This window comes from Antechinus flavipes, chromosome 4, assembly GCF_016432865.1.
Source record: "Antechinus flavipes isolate AdamAnt ecotype Samford, QLD, Australia chromosome 4, AdamAnt_v2, whole genome shotgun sequence".
Classification (NCBI taxonomy): domain Eukaryota; kingdom Metazoa; phylum Chordata; class Mammalia; order Dasyuromorphia; family Dasyuridae; genus Antechinus; species Antechinus flavipes.
Window position 1 is genome coordinate 199,346,484 of NC_067401.1, and position 17,691 is coordinate 199,364,174.

Here is a 17,691-nt window from a genome sequence, read left to right on the forward strand (position 1 = left end):
TTTTATTTAAAAGAATATTTGAAAGGGGAAAAAAAGGGTTTTTAGAGATATGGTTCCTTAGTCCTAATTCTTAATTCTGATGTACTAGGGTAAATCTAACAAATTTGTAATTTTTGCTACAAAAAATATGGAAGATCACATTTTTGTGAACTTGTTGCTGCCCAAATGCAATGTTCTACATGTTCTATTAACTTACTCAGCTTCTTATATTTTTCTTGGATTTATTTCTCAGATGGCCCCTGAAACTATTCCTAACATGATTCCTTTATTCATTTGACTTTTTGTGGACTTAGAGGTAAAATATCATCAACATCTGTCATCCCATGTTCTAAAAAATACTATATTTAAGAATAAAAAATGCAAGTATAGGAGATCCATATTTACTAAATGCAAGTTTTTTAGAGTTAAATTTTAAACAGATGCTTTTAGCTTTGATGCAGTGTTAGAAAATTTATTTTCTTGGGTGTTTTCCACAGCAAAACTATTGTACAGAAGAGCCTTGTCAAAAGGTTTAAAAGGTTGATGTTGGGGAATAGAACGAATGCCTGCCTTAATTAGAAACAGTATATATTTACTTTTACTTCTTGGGATATGTTTCATTCTAAGGTTTTTAAATGATGCTCAAAAGAGGAGGGTGGAAGAGTATCTTAGTCATAGCCATTTTAATTAACTGGTGAGAAATAGTCTTTGAGGGCTTAGCAGAATGTCATGAAATGTAGGTTGAAGATGACCCAAAGGCCAGGTACTCAGTTGTGGAGACAAATGGTAAGAAGGATTCCTGCAGTAAATCCTATATAGAGGGGAAAGACTTTGGCAGCATATTGGATTTGGAAAAAAAATTAATGTTTGTCACTTGTCATTTCCTCAAAGATCTCTAATTTATTTGCTCGGGATGAATTGGATGAGATTACTCAAGGATTAATATCAGTGATGAAAAGGGAAATGCCTCGTCACCCTCCTACCTTTGATAATCTTTATGAATACTTCATAGCAAGATCAAAGAAGAATTTGCATGTTGTTCTCTGCTTTTCTCCAGTGAGTTTTGCTTTTGTGTATCTATATGTTTCCATATATACATATATGAATATATATTCATATAATATATACATAGTTATCCATGCACATTTGTAAATATAAAAATAATGCTGTCTCCAGCAAGACAATTTGATAAGCTCATATTTTTAAACTTGGGGTAAAGGAAGCAAATTCTTCACTAAATTCTTTGGTTTTTATCTTACCAATTTTTTTTTGTTTTCTATATTTTACAATTCAGTAATAAGAGACAACAGTGGTTTATTAGATAGCTGATCAGCCTTAGAATCAGAAAACTCAGATGCTTTTTAAGTATGTGTACATGGGCAATTCACTTAATGGTTCGGCATCCCCAGTCTTTAAGACTATGAAGTATAGATATATTACTGTGAATTTAGGAATAAGCCTTCTTTTTATAAATTGTTTTATTCTATATATATATTTGAGAAATGAATCCTTTATCAGAAGAATTTGCTGTAAAATTCCCCCTCTAAGTTTCCTGCTTTTTGATTTTGTCTATATTGGTTTTGTTTGTCCAAAGCCTTTTTAACTTAATCTAATCAAAATTATCCATTTTACTTCACTGATCCTTTTGTTTGCTCTTGATTTCTTCCCTTATCCATAGCTCTGATGATGAAATCACCCTTTATGTCTAACTTATTTGCTTATTTTAAGGTTATTTTAGTATATAATGTGAGATGCTTATCTGTGCTAGTTTCTGCATATTGTTTTACAGTTTTCCCAACAGTTCTTGTTTCAGTAACTAAGACCTTTGGTATTATCAAATGCTAAGTAACTGTGGTCATTACCTTCTGTTCTCCCACATAGAAGCACTCATGAGTTCATATCTCATCCCACAAAAAAAATTGATAATGAAAAAGTCTTAACATAGCAAGATATGCTATAGATGATTTATCTAGAACATTTATTGATGTGCCTACAAACAACTAAATCCAAAGAATTAGAAGAATTTATAGGAGGCATTGTTCTTAGCCAAGGGAAGAATAAATAACCTCCAGCCCCTGGGAAGTGTTTCTTAGGGGGAAAACCATTATTTTGTACAGAATTGTATTTGTGAAAGATAAACCCTCTGTTAGTGTTATGTGACACCCACTGATTCTGCATTCTATACTGAAGAATTGGGCAGGACAGGGATAGGACAAGTTACCTGTGATTTCTTTGGTATCAGAACCTCCCAAAGAAAGAAATTCCCTGTGCTGATTCAGACCAGTGACTTCTATGCATCTTGGAGTCTTAGAGAACTGCATTAAGAGATTATAGATAGGCTAGGAATCCCACAGCTGCTATAACAGAGACAAGACTTAGATTTCCTTGATCCAAAAGCCAGTTCTCTATCTACTATACCACATGAATCTTAAAGATTTCTGCCACAGGAAAGCCCTAAAAATGTTTGAAATTGGTTATAATTTACCTCCCCAAAATCTGTTCTTTTCCAGGAAAAAAAAAATCAGTTCATTCAACCCTTTATTATACAATGATAAAAAGTCCATTCACCACTCTGCCCACCTTTCCTAGTTTGTCAGTATTCCTCTTAAAATGCAATGTCCAGAATAGAAACAGGATTTTAGGTATGATCTAAGAAAGTACAGTGGAATTATTCCCATTTTTATTTGGATAACATACTACTAATACAACATCAGGTTGTAATCACTTCTTTGGAAGCCACATCATATTGGTGAAGAAATAGATGTTAAGTAACATGATCTTACTAAGCTAGCTCTAACACTTTTTTATTATTACAATTTTTATTAATAGGTTGGTGAGAAATTTCGTGCACGTTCTTTGAAATTTCCTGGCCTTATATCTGGTTGCACTATGGATTGGTTTAGTCGCTGGCCTAAAGAGGCTTTGATTGCTGTAGCTTCCTATTTTCTTTTGGAGTATAATATTGTCTGCTCTCATGAAACTAAAAAACAAGTTGTGGAAACAATGGGTCTTTTTCATGATATGGTTTCAGAAGGCTGTGAAAATTATTTCCAAAGGTAACATTTATACAAATATGATGGTTAACAGAATTATGAAAAAATATATTGCCAATTAAAAGGAATAGTCTAATAGCAGAATATAAATTCCTATAAATTATATTTTTATTGATTGAATACTAATTACTAGCGGTATTGAAATTTTCTCTTTGATCTTCTAGTAACAATAGATTAACATTGTAAGATAATTAAACAGATTTTTTAAAGTAACTATGTTGACAGAGAACCTAACATGCAAAGCCAAGGAACCTCTCTCTCCCCTTGGCATAAGCTGTAACCCTCTGCCCGCTGAAATGATATTCTCTTTCAGCATCATTCAGCCTTTATCTCTTTCTCACCTATTTCCCTTACAAGGCCTTATTCACATCTCTATTGGGATTTCTCTGCTACAAGACTTCTCTGCTACAGGATTTCTCTGCTTGAAACTCTCTGCCAGGCCTCCACTAGAAACTTTACTTCTCTGTCAGGCTCTTGCCACCAAGGAATTCAGTCTTTCTATTCTTGCATAGCAAAGGCTGACTTTCCAATGCCAATAATAAACTTCTTTTTGCCAGTCTAAAAAAAAATAAAATAACTATGTTGACATCCAAATAACAGATGCCTAATGAATAATTTTATTTACTTAAATTTATTTAGAAATTTGTAAATTAATCATTTTTAAAAATTTGTTATCTATTTTATTCCAAGAAATTCAGTTACTTTTTACATTGTCTTATTCTTGCAGAAATTTTTAACTTGGTTTTTATTCTTTAATCAAGAAATTAGTTCATGTCAAATATTTAATGAAATAAAATGCCAGTTGATTGATACATAATCATATTCCCTGAGTGGGAGGAATAATTAGAGAATGCTAAAAGTCTATCTCAGCTCTTTAAAAAACATAACTTATTCAGAATATACTATTGCATATACAAAACTAACAAACGTGGGGCCTGATTCAAAAGTTAAAATTGTCATCTAGAAGTTATCTAATCCAGGTTACTAATAATATACACTTAAGCAATGTTTTAAGATTGCAAAGCTCTTTGGTACTTTATGTGTAATCTCATTTAATCTAGCCAGCTGTACAGCCAGACCATCCTTAATAATTTTTTTTTAAAACTCTATCTTGTTATGGGCCAGAACTTGAAACAAGGTGCTAAGTAAGTGGAATTGAGGAGACAGTGATTAAATCTGGTTTAGCATCGCTTTAACCCTACAGCAAATAATGGTTTTCTAGTGATATAATGATTGGTGTATACTCAGTATGGAACATATAAGGTGGAGCTCTCAGGGCCAGAAAGGACAAGCGTACTAGAAGCTCTCAAAGGCTGAGACAAATTCATTCCATCTTCCACCTTTGTTGTGGCTGGGGACTGAAGCAGAAACTTTTGGAGTCGGGGAGATTCAGAAGCCAGAGAAGGCAGGCAGGAGCAGAAGCTCTTGGAATCAAGGAAAGAGATAGGCCTCCAGAAAACTAGCAGAGCTCCAAGTGAAAGAGATAAGACTTTGAAGGAGACAGTAAAGGATTTGGACTTTGACTCCTGGCTGCATTTGGGGTGATTACTGAACTGAAACAAAGGCTGCCTCCAGAAGCCCATCAAGAAATCTGCTCCCAGAAAATATTACATTTTACAGAAGAATATTACACTATCCTGCACTTCAAAAACTCTCTATATAGGTATTTGGCATTCTTTTGGGTAACTTATTGTTTCCTTTTGATATATTAAGAGACTTGGGGTCACAGAATGTAATGGGCTGAGGCTTGAGTTGATGCACTGAGGTCCCAAGCATGTGAGGCTAAATAGTAATTGGATCATACTCTATTAATATATATGCTTGGAGAAAGAATGGCCCCTGCCCACTCTTTGTGCAAGTCCTGATGTGTTGTATAGGAAATGACGTTTTTGGTGGGTGGAAGTAAGGGAGGGGAAAGGCAAGTGGAAGGAGAGACTGCTGGCTGGCGTCTTGACACAGCTGCTTGCATTGCCATTGCGATAGCCCTTCAGCTCAGGTCTCTCTCTGCTAGCTGGCTTCCTGTTGCAGCTGCCCATATTGCTATCGCAATCTTTCTTGCCCATATTGTTATCGCAATCCTTTTTCACTTCTTCACTTCAATAAAGATTGAAAATTTTTCCCTTAATCTGAATTCCTGACTCCGGCTGATTTTAAATACGCGGTCATCACATTTGGGGGCCATTCTTTCTCCAAGCATATATATTAATAGAGTATGGTCCAATTACTATTTAGCCTCACGTGCTTGGGACCTCAGTGCATCAACTCAAGCCTCAGCCCATTACACCAAAATCTAGATTTTTTACTTTCAATTCCACCTTTTGCTTCAGATCTTGGACAAGTAACTTAATCTGTAAATCTCAGTTTCCTTATTTGTAACATTAAATGAGATTACTTGCTCTACTTACTTCCCAAAGATGTACTGGAATTCAAATAAAATATTACATATAAAGTATTTTGTAATTTAAAAATACTATATGACTGTCAGCTTTTATGATTACTTAACCTTCTTAAAACTCCAAGGCTGAAAAGCATTCTATAAAAGATGGCCAAATTTTATAGAGTTGTGATTTTTTTAAAACTGGAATTTCTTCTATATGTCAGAAAACTCCCCCTTTTTTGTTAATAAATTTTGTTCTATTTAGTTTTAGAATTATTATAGGATGCAGGTGGCTGGCTAGTTCAGTTGATGCAAATAAGCCAACCTTATGCAAATGAGCCAAGCTCAAAGGACTAATCTCTTAAAAAACAAAACATAGCCCCAGATGTGACCTTGTGTGCCACTTTTTTTTTAGTCTTTTTTTATTTTTTATTGTTTTATTTTTTCTGGTTATACATGTACATTCATTTTTATACATATTTCTATTTTTTATTTTTTAATAAAGCTTTTTATTTTTAAAACATATACATGGATAATTTGATAATATTGACCTTTGCATAGCCTTGTATTTCAGATTTTCTCCTTCTTCCCCCCACTTCCTCTCCTTGATGGTAAGCAATCCAATATATGTTAAACATGTTAAAATATATGTTAAATCCAATATGTATAAACATATTTACACAATTCTCTTGCTGCACAAAAAAATCAGATCAAAAAAAGAAAGTAAATGTACTTATTTAATTTAATTTAATTTATTATCTATTTTACTCCAAGAAATTCAGTTATTTTTTGCATTGTCTTCTTACAGAAAATTTTAATTTGCTTTTCATTCTTTAATGAAGTAATTGGTTCATGTCAAATTCTTAATGAAATAAAATAGAAAACAAAATGCAAGTGAACAACAACAAAAAGAGTGAGAATGTTATGTTGTGATGCACATTCAGTTCCTACAGTCCTCTCTCTGGGTGTAGATGGCTCTCTTCATCACAGGATCATTGGAACTGGCATTAATCATCTCAATGTTGGAAAGAGTCACATTCATTGGTCTATAATTTTTTTTTTCTGTTTTCATCCTATCTGGTTTTAGCTATCAGTATCATATCTGTGTCATAAAAGGGATTTAGAAGGACTCCTTCCAAATATAGTTCTCAAGGATTCCTTACTTTTTACCTTTTTATATTTCACTTGAGTTCTGTGTTTGTATCAAATTTTTTGTTCAGTTCTGGTCTTTTCATTAGATATAGTTGAAATTCACCCATATCATTGAATGTCCATCTTTTTTCCCTGAAAAATAATGCTCATTTTAGCTGGATAGCTTATTCTTGGCTGTAATCCAAGTTCCTTTGCCTTTCAGAATATCAGATTCCAGGCCTTTCGATTCTTTAAGGTAGAAGCTGCTAGTCCTGGGTAATCCTAATTGTGGCTCCTCGGTATTTAAATTGTTTCTTTCTGGCTGCCTGCAATATCCTTTCGTTAGTGTGATAGTTCTGAAATTTAGACATGATATTCCTTGGGAATTTAATTTTGGAGTCTCTTTCAGGAGGTGATTGGTGACTTCTTTCAATGGCTATTTTACCTTCTGATTCTAAAATATATATGATAGTTTTCTTTTATGATTTCCTGTAAGATAATGTCTAGGTTCTTTTTTTCATCATGGGTTTCAGGAAGTTCAATAATCCTTAAACTGTCTCTCCTAGATCTATTTTCCAAGTCGGTTGTTTTTCCTAGGAGATATTTCATATTTTCTTCTATTTTTTCATTTTTTTGTTTTTGTTTGACTGATTCTTAAAGTCTTATTGAGTCATTTACTTCCATTTGTTCAATTCTAATTTTTAGTGTATTATTTTCTTCAATTATCTTTTTTAACTCCTTTTGTAATTGGCCAATTGAATTGGTTTGTTCATTGCATTTTTTTCCATTTTACAAATTTTGTTTTTCAATGAATGGTGTCTTTTTTCATATCTATTTTGTAGGTACTATGTGCTTTTTCCATTCCTTCATGCAACAATCTCATTTCATTTCTCCATTTTTTTTCCTAAATCTCTTTTAAGATCCTTTATGCAATCTTCCAAGAAAGCCTTGTGAAATGGGGACCAGATCACATCTCTCTTTGGGGCTTCTTCTGGAGTTCCTTTGCCTTTAGGAACCTCAGGATTTGAGGTTTCTTCTTCACTTTCTCCATAAAAGCTGTCTATGGTGAGAGTTCTTTTTTGGTTTTTATTCATTTTTTTAAGGCTTAAGGTCTGTTCAATACAAAGGAGCCACAGTTGCTTTCATTTGCCCTAGGGCAGTTCTGCTGATTGACTTCCTGTGCTGAATAATCATGGTTAGGTCCCTTGTCCTTTAGGGGCTCAGTGATTTACAATTTGCCTTTTATAGCAAATCTGCCAAACCACCTACTTGCAATCAGGATAGATTGGCCTAAAAGTCTCAGAGAAGATTCCCAGGTGCATGGAAGCTGCCACACTTTGGCTCCTTGCCCCAGCTTCTTGCCCTGTCGCCCTGTGCTAGAATCTGGAGACAGCAGACTGTCCCCCTGCCTATTTGAAAAAGACCTGTTCTGAAGTTCTTCCAAGTATCTTCTTCTTGGAATGTGTTATACTCCAAATATTTGTGGGTTCTTTGACTCCAGACCCAGTTTAGAGGCTTAATCTGTGTTGGTTTGAGAGAAGGTAAGAGGAGGTCACAGAGAGTGGTGTCTGCCCTCCACCATCTTGGCTCCACTCCTCCCTTTATTTTCAAGAAGAAAGATCTTGGCTACAAATATGTGGACCACTTAGAGTCAAAAGAAAAGGAGTACTAGAATGGCTATCTATTATAGACCTCAAGCTCAAAGTATGGCTCCAAAATCAGGAGGTCAAAAACTATGTTATCTTTTCAACAATAGGACAAGAATGTCTTAATAGTGCTCAATGTAATGCATCTTAATAGAAATTCTGATAGTTCCTAAAGGATAAATTTTTCCTCAATTTTAATGAGTACATTTAAGAAAAAAAAAACACCCTAAGAAAACTAGTATACCACTAATGCAGAGTTGTGAAATGATTCAAATATTCTGAAGAGCAATTTGGAACTATGCCCAAAGCACGCTAAAACGACATACTTTTTGATCCAGCACATGTTTCTACTGGGTCTATATCCCACAAAGATCATACAAGAGAGAAAAGAACTCACATGAACAAAAATGTTTGTGGTAGCCCTTTTTGTAGTGACAAGAAACTGGAAATTGAGTGGATGCTCATCAGCTGGGAATGGATGAATAAGTTATGGTATATGAATGTTATGGACTATTATTGCCCTATAAGAAATGATGAGCAGGATGATTTGAGAGACACCTGGAGAGATTTACATGAACTGATGTGAAGCAAACAAAACTAGTAAAACATCTCACACAAGATATGTGCTGATCAACTATAGTAGATTTAGCTCTTTTTAGTAATGCAGTGATCTAAGACAATTCCAATAGACAAGGAATAGAAAATGCCATCCACATCCAGAGAGAGACAACCATGGAGACTGAATATGATTTGAAGAAAAAGGATGGAAACTTTTTGTTTGCTTGCTTTTGATTACTTTTGATTTTTTTTTCCTTTTGTCTCTGGGTGTATATATGTATAACTTTTATCAGATTGCTTGCTGTCTTGGGAAGAAAAGAAGGTAAACAAGGGAGGGAGAAAAATTTGGAACACAATCTCACAAAAATGAAAATTAACTTTTGTTGTTAGTTGTAGATAGCTGAAAACTATCTTTTACATATCTATTTGGAAAATAAAATAGTATTTTAAAAAAGGGAAAAAGAAAATCATAGAAAATTACTCATTAATTTAAAAAAGAATGTATATAATTATTTCCTCTTGTACAGTGGTACCTGGTTTTTTTTTTTTTGTTTGTTTGTTTGTTTGTTTGTTTGTTTGTTTGTTTGTTTTCACTCATCCTCACTGTTTTAATATGGCTAAGTACTTAATGAGCTTAAAGTGACTTTACCTCTCTAGACTTCTGCATGCACTTGGGGCTACCTAATACAAAACTCTACTTTACTAGAAAAATGACTCAAAAATAAATCTTCTGCCACCGGATCAATGAAATCCCCCTTTTAAAGAAAAAGAATAACACATTTATTTCATCATGGGAAATAGTAATGGGTCCTCCCCAGCTGTCTAGGTCACTGATATTTGTCCCATCTCAGAAAGCTTAGCCCTCTTCCTGATCTGGATGCTTTCAAAGTAGTTATACAATTATACAAAGAAATTCAGGAAGAATGATGCATTTTTTTTTTAAACAGTATAAGGCAGAGGTTCTCAAACTTTTTGGATTTAGAACTCCCTTAAACTTTTAAAAATGATGAGAACTTTCCCCAGAGAGTTTTTTCTTTATGTTTCTTACAGCTATAAATATTTACCATATTGGAAATAAAGTGATAAACATAAGTATACTTTTATTTATTTTACTTTATAGGTTTAGGCGAAGAGCACATGTGACTCCTAAATCTTATCTCTCCTTTGTAAATGGCTATAAAACTATCTATGCTGAAAAGTTGAGATACATTAATGATCAAGCTGAAAGAATGAACATAGGTAAGAAGACTGAACTGTTGACAAAAAGATCCATTCTCCTTGTGTGAAATTCTGGGTGAAAATCCCTTGTGCATCAGAATGACATACCAATTCTAAACTGGTTGATTAAACTGGCTGCTCTTTAGATGTGTGTTTTATGTCAAAGGAAACTCTAGGCTATTATTTAAATCAGAGCAGCTAGAAAGCACAACTTTTATGCCATTTCTGTTCCCCTCAGAGATCATACAAGCCACAGTTTGTCTGGTTCATTATGATTTTGTGGCAAAAAATGCACATGCACCAGTTCTGCAGTTAAAGTGTTCATTAAAGTGGGAACTTATCATTTAAAGTAAAGATTTACGACTAGTGCAATTCCTGATTTTACATTGAAAAATTGAGGCTCAAAGTAGTGATATAACTTGCCTGAGATCACACAGATAAGAAATGACAAGAGACAGAATTTGAACCCAAGTCTTCTTCCAAGACAATGTTTCTTCCATTGCACTTAAATTTCTTCTTGTTGTTGGTAGTTTTGATTTGATATGTACATGGCAATTCTAACTAAAATTCAGGCAAAATGAAATTGAAATGCCCTGGGGGTAAAAGACTTGCCTTCAGATTTGGCTGATCAAGTGCTTGCCTAGTTGTCTTGTTTCCCAGACTTTCCACCAGGATTATCCCTTAATATTCATTTGAGGCTCTGGCTTATCAGATACAAATACCCTAGAAAGAGTACTCTAGACACATACATGTGTAAGTCTCATGACTTTCTGAATTGATAAGAATATTGAGTGATAGGGACTCAGTAATGAATGGTAACTATGGTTTGGAGCAGGCATTTTTAAAAAGAATAGAAGGGAAGGGGAAGAGGTAAGAGAATGGAAGGAAAGAGAAGGGGGAAAAGGGAAGGGAAGGAAAGAAAAAGAGAACAGAGGATTAGAAAGAAAAGGGGAGAAAAGAAAAAAGGAAAGAGAAGGAATGGAATGGGACCATAAAAAATCATTAAGAGCCTACTATGTACCAAATGTTTTGAGAAAACTAAGGCAGATGAGGTTAAGCAACTTGTCCAAAGTAGTAAGTGATGGGGCTCAATTTGAAACCAGATTTTCTTGCCACCAAGTGCAGTGCTCTACCATATATTACTACGTGGATGCTATCTTGGGCCCATCATCTTGTGTTTTTAAAAAATATTTTGATAACTCTGTTTCAATAGAAGGTTTCCTTTGTAATTCTGTGTAATTTATTTACAAATACTTTTCTGAGAGGGAGTTCAAAAGTTTTATATGACAGAAAAAATCTTAAGAATCCTGTTTCTGGTGTCATATGTTTCAGAATATACAGAAAGTTTAGGTAGTTGGAGTTTGATTCTATCATGCATCCTCTTCTCTTCTCCCTCTATTACTTCACTTGGAGATTTCATCAGATCCCATAGATCTACTTACCATTTTATGTTGATGATACTCAAATCTGTCTTTGCTGACCCAGTTTCTCTATAGACCTTCAGTCTTACATTTCCAGCTACCTTTCAGACATCTCATATTGGATGTACAGTAGACATTTTCAATTTATGTCCAAAACAGAACCCAACAACAACAAGAAATAGCTTGTTTTGTACACAATTTTGTATCTCCATTAAATTGTAAGTTCCTCAAAAAGAGGGACTATCTTTGGCTGCTTTTTGTATCCTCTGTACTTAGCATAGTGCCTTGTGATGACCACGTATTTTAAAATCAGCCAGAGTCAGGAATCCAGGTTAAGGGAAAATCTTCAATCTTTATTCTTTGTGAAGATGAAGGGGGATCAAAGGTGAAGGGAGATCGCGATAGCAATGTGAGCAGCTGCAACAAGAAGCCAGCCAGCAGTCCCTCCCCGCCTCTCTTCCTCCCCTCTGCCTCCACCCACCAAAATCATCATTTCCTATACAACACATCAGGACTTGCACAAACAGTGGGTGTGGGCCATTCTTTCTCCAAGAATATATATTAATAGAGTATGGTCCAATTACTATTTAGCCTCAAGTGCTTGGGACCTCAGTGCATCAACTCAAGCCTCAGCCCATTACATCTCCCGCTTTATTTTAGAACACAGGTGGTCATGCCATCCCTGACTCCTCAGGGAGGTCAGAGCCCCCAAGGGGAGGTGATCACACCCTCCCTGACATCTTAGGAAGGGAGATGAAAAGCACCAAAGGGAAGTGGGGGTTGCTAGCGCATTTCTGGGCTGAAAGGTCTTATTATGCACAAACCCATCAGCATGGGAAGTATTACACAAGCACATAGCAATAAATGCAGAGACTATTAGTGATGACTCTCCCCACAGTCAGTGCAGGCTTGGTGTGGTGTAACAAACATGAATTGTACACGCAAGTAACGGTATAACAAACAATATAAATCAACATTGTGTTGTAAAAGATTGCCAGAAGTCCTAGAAGGAGGGTATGTAAACAGCAGTCACACATATGCCTTCTTCAGCAGCCAAGAGATAGTCCAAAACCAATCTATTGTCCATTGCTTCACATATCAGGGAATCCAATGATCCCTCCAAGTTTTTGAAGTCCTGCAAAAGTCTTTTTATGTGTTAGGGAATCCAATGATTCCAGCAGATTTTGAAGTCCTATAACAGTCTTATCATTTCTCAGAAAATCCAATGATTCCTGAGGGCTTTCAAGTCTTATGTCTTAAAGGATCCAATGATTCCTGTGGGTTTTCAAGTCTTATGTCTCAGAGAATCCAATGATTTCTGAGGGTTTTGAAGTCCAACAATTTTCTATGTCCATGAGTCAAACGCCATAACTGCCAGGCTCTTTCAATGGTGAGCACAATCAGCAACAGAACTACCCGATATTTCTTGGATCTTCTCCTTCATTTCAAGGGTCTGCTCTGTCTCTCTGTGATGGACAAGGCGAATACAACTCATTGGCACCCATCTGATTCCTTCTCCACCTGTAGAGATAAAAGCAAACCCTCTTCCCCAAGCAGTTAGCCTATCTGGTCCCTTCCATTCACCACTTTCTGGGTCTCTCCACATCACCTGGCTATTATCTAAAGATAGTGGAGCTGCTCGCACTGGACACTGCCCTTCTGGTGGGTTATAAAACCTGTCTGCCGGAGCCAGTGCATCTTTGTCAAAAATCAAGAAGTTAATAGTATAAAAAAAGGGTTAGATTTAGAAGTTCTCTAGGATTACCTGTGACTCCCCCTTCCTTTTGTTTTTGGAGCAGCGTCTTAATGCCTCTGTTTCTCCTCTCTACTATTGCCTGTCCTTGAGGATTAAAGGGTATGCCAGTGGTGTGTAAAATCTTATACTGTGCACAAAGTGTGCAAAATGTTTGGAGGTGTATGCAGGACCATTGTCTGTTTTTATTGCTTGTGGCACACCCATAATGGCAAATGCTTGTGTGAGGAATTCAGTGACCACTCGGGCTGTCTCTTTTGCTGCTGGTATGGCAAAAGTGAATCCTGAAAAGGTGTCTACCACAACATGGATAAAAGACAGGCAACCAAAAGATTTATAATGGGTCACATCCATTTGCCAGATTTCAATGGGTCTCAAACCACAAGGGTTCTTCCCTGGAGGCAGTGTAGGAGCATGGAAAGGAAGGCAAACCATACAGGCTTTTACTATTCTCCTAGCTTCCTCTATTGTTATTCCAAATTGTAAACGTAAAGCTCGAGCAGCCTGATGATATTTACAATGAGATTCCTAGGCTTTTTGGAATAAAGGAGTATTGGCTAACATAGTAAGAAGGCTACCTGCCTTTGAATTACCATCAAAAATGGGACCTGGAAGTCCACTATGGGAGTGGATGCTTTCTTACTTGCTCTTGAAGTTCCTTAAAGAGCTGATATATATTATAGGCTGCAAATTTTATTTGGGCTGTGGCAATTCTTTGTACCACACCTACCGAATAGGCCGAATCAGATATTATATTTATATCTCCTGGATAATAAGAGCGAGCTAGAATGATTGCATACAATTCATTCTGCTGAGTGGACTGAAAAGGAGTTCTGACTACTGTCTTTATAGTTAAGTCATGAGAGTTAGCATAAATATTATGTTTGGATGCATCTGTAAAGATAGTTGCTCCTTTAAAAGGAACTTTAGAAACTTTTTCTTCAAGAATCCATCGCCAATTATGTAATAGTCTAGTTATCTTTAAGGGAAACCCATGTGTAAAATTTGGAGCCATGGCTAATAAAATTTGCCACTCTGGAATGGTCTCACAGCTCATATTAATTTGTGTATTGGTATAAAAGGTGTATATCTTGTCAGATCTTATCCCAGATAATTGTACTGCTCGCTTGATGGCCTTTAATAAAATTCTAGCCAAAAACACTGAGTAAGGAGTAAGGTTTTGTTCTAGTTGTGCTAGGAGGTTCATCCACTCTATCACACTGTCTCCTTGATGAAGGACTGCTGTGGGTGCCTCTTGTGTGGCAAAAACTGATATTTCCAAAAGTTTTTGAGTGACTTTCAATGACACTGGATAAAACTAGTTCAACTTTTCTCAAAGCCTTTTGAGCTTCTTTTGTAATTTGGCGTGGTGAATTTAAAGCACTGTCTCCCCTTAAAATGTCATATAATGGTTGTAACTGATAGGTAGTCAAGCCTAACACTGGTTGCATCCACTGGATATCTCCGATCAATTTCTGAAAATCATTTAAGGTGTTTAGCTTCTCTGTTCTTAAGGACAATTTTTGTACTGTAAGCACCTTAGGGTATACTTCATATCCTAAATATTGAAAAGGAGCATGTCCTTGAATTTTTTCTGGAGCCATGTACAATTTGTAATTCTTTAGTGTTTTTGTGGTCTTTTGTAGACATGCTTCTAACATTTGTTCCTCAGGTGCACATCCCAATATATCATCCAATAATGGAATAGCATAATTTTTGGAAATGCTTTTCTTACTGGAGCAAGAGCAGCAGCAACATACATTTAACACATAGTGGGGTGGTTTTTCATTCCCTGTGGCAAAACTGTCCATTCATATCTTTTATAAGGCTCAGCTAAGTTAACGCTGGGCACTGAAAAGGCAAATCTTTTCATATCCTCCTTATCCAGAGGGGTAGAATAGAAACAATCCTTAATATCTATGACCCAAAGAGGCCATTCTTTAGGCAATTGAGTAAGAGATGGAAGTCCAGGATGAAGAGTTCCCATAGTTTCCATCTGTTCATTCACCTTTCTTAAATCAGTCAACATCCTCCATTTTCCAGATTTCTTTTTTACAACAAACACTGGGGAATTCCAAGGACTTAGAAAAGGTTGTAAGTGTCCTTAGTCAAGCTGCTCCTGTACTATATCTAATAAGGCCTGAATTTTATCGCTACCTAAGGGCCTCTGTTTTATCCACACTGGTGTATCAGTTTTCCATTGGATAGGAACAGGTGAAAGTGTTGGCAGGCCTTCAACAGCAGCACTAACTTCAGCTGCTATTGATCCCCCTACTCCAGACATGTAGGTGTCTGCTTTAATCTTTGGCCAGTAACTGGGCCAATTGGCACCTCTAATGACTGTATGATCTGCACCTGTGTCTACCAATCCTTCTAATGGTAGGCCATTTATAGAGATCGTGAGCATAGGTTGGTCAGCTGTTACAGCTGCTGTCTAGTATATTTCTGGATTTTGTAGTCTGGAGTCAGAATCTGGGTGACTATCACCAAGTTGCTTAATGGATTCTGTATGAGTAAACCTGATGCTACTACTTCTCCTGGGTGATAAGTCACACATTGTCTACTTGTATTAGTGACTGGGATATTATCTACACATTCCCCACTTTCCCACATCAGTGTGTGGATGGACACTGTTTTGTACGTATAAAAAGGAGGTGAAATGGTCAAGCCTACTGTGCCTGGAGGCAAGGGATCCATAGGCTGGAGAGGAACAGATTTCCCCTCTCCAGGGGGTATCTCCATTGTCCCAGCTGCATACAACTCTATTCTCCCCAATTGTAAATCCTTTCTCCCATCAGGTTGTTTCCTGGCTGGTTGATTGTGTAATCCCCTTCTCCCATCATATGGCTTTCTGGCTGATTGGTCATGTCTGGGTACTGGACTTCTAGGCACACTCTGGGTGCACCATTGGCTGCCATCATGCCCCAAGTATTTTTTATCTTGGGCCCTGGGGCTAGGCCCCTCATCCCATTTCCCTGAATCTGTCTACATTCTGAGGCCTCTGTTGCATTTTGGACATGGGGTATTGGGTCTTGTTCTCTCACTCTGTTGTCTCATTCTGTCTCTATACCAATATTGAGCTTTCAGATGCCCTATTTTACCACACTGAAAGCATCTACGAGTCTCTCTGGAAGTCCCTTGCCAGGAGGGACTCTGTCTTCCCATGTTTGGATTTTGGGAAGTCTGCATGATAGCCTGGCTATAAAAGGCATTTGTGCCCACTGTGGCACAGCGTCTTATGAGTTCCTCTAAAGGAGCATCCTTGCGCAGTCCTAGTATAATTCTTCTGCAAACCTCATTAGCATTTTCCTTAGCAAGTTGCCTTATCAAAATGTCTGTTACTGCATTTTCTCCATTTGTTCTTGTGATAGCTTCTGCAAACGTCCCACATAGTCAGCAAAGGGTTGACTGGCCCTTGTGTTATTTTTGTGAAGGCCTCACCCTTGTCGTCTTCATTGTGGAGAGAAGTCCATGCTTTGATAATATTAGCAACAATTTGCTCATATGTTGCTATGGAATAATTAATCTACGATGTCTGCATAGGAACCTACACCTGTTAGTAGGTCACAGGTGATTGCAGCATGAACTCCACTTTGACTATTTTGTTGGGCTTAAATCCTACAGAGCTCACTATATTCAGAAAGCCATAAGTAGTTTTGTCCAGCTTCCAGGCATACACTTGCTATATATTTCCAGTCATTAGGGGTCAAGATTTCAAAAGCCAAATTTTGTAATAATATCTTAACATAAGCTGATGTAGCCCCATAAAGAGTGCAAACCTTTTTCAGGTCTTTGAGGATTTCTATATCAAAAGGAGAGTATTTTCTACTTTCTTGACTTGAAGGATTAAACTGTTGAATTACAGGAAAAATGTGAGCTTGGAGTTCCCTTACATCTCTCCCTTCTGCCTTGGCTTTAATTAGTCTTTTTTGCAATCTACTCATGGATCGTGTAGATGCTGGGGGGAGGTGCTGGTGCTGTCACTCCCCCTCCTTCTCCCCCCATTATCCCTCCTCCCTCCATCCCGGAGGGTGGAGTTGATGGAGGAGAGTCAAGTTACCTGATCCTTAGGTAGGGCTGAAGCTGCCTCAGATTCACCCCACCCTTGAGCCTCACTTAAGTCTCCATGCCCTGTGGGGATATGGTCATTAATCTGTTCCTTGTCTTCCTCTTGTATCTCAGGCTTCCTCTTCTGGGTATTCCTAGAGCTCTTTTTTTTTCCTTCTAAAACTCATAGGATTTTTTAAAGCCAACTGTATTATATTGTATACACAGAATGCCTCGATGGAAATTGAATGAGGGCCTTTTTCATTATAATAGGGGGAGAGCTGTTGCCCAATTAATGTTCAATTATCTGGAGAGATTTGCTCTTCCTCAAAAAACCAAGGGGAGGTGCGTTTTAACGTACCCAGAAGTCTAGCTATCTGTTCCCAAGTTATAAGTAGCTCTTGTCCTATCAGTTTAAGCAGGCTTTCTATAGCACCACTCCTGGGTAGGGGTTGGGGTGGGGGATGGAGAATCTTTAGCTAGCACCTGTCCCATTTCTGCCAAAAAA

At 36.9% G+C, this 17,691-nt stretch overlaps 1 protein-coding gene and 1 long non-coding RNA gene across 2 annotated transcripts in view; one reads left to right on the top strand and one right to left on the bottom strand.

Annotated features, from left to right (window-relative positions):
• Positions 1 to 17,691, top strand: part of DNAH8 (dynein axonemal heavy chain 8) — a 402,529-nt gene that overhangs the window by 275,636 nt on the left and 109,202 nt on the right. Inside the window, exons 63-65 of the mRNA XM_051996876.1 lie at positions 871 to 1,035; positions 2,809 to 3,035; positions 9,865 to 9,983. Coding sequence (XP_051852836.1) covers positions 871 to 1,035; positions 2,809 to 3,035; positions 9,865 to 9,983 — 511 coding nt within the window. The remainder of the gene's footprint in view (positions 1 to 870; positions 1,036 to 2,808; positions 3,036 to 9,864; positions 9,984 to 17,691) is intronic.
• Positions 11,716 to 17,691, bottom strand: part of LOC127561696 (uncharacterized) — a 51,967-nt gene continuing 45,991 nt past the window's right edge. Inside the window, exon 5 of the long non-coding RNA XR_007953505.1 lies at positions 11,716 to 12,849. This is a non-coding gene — a long non-coding RNA (uncharacterized LOC127561696). The remainder of the gene's footprint in view (positions 12,850 to 17,691) is intronic.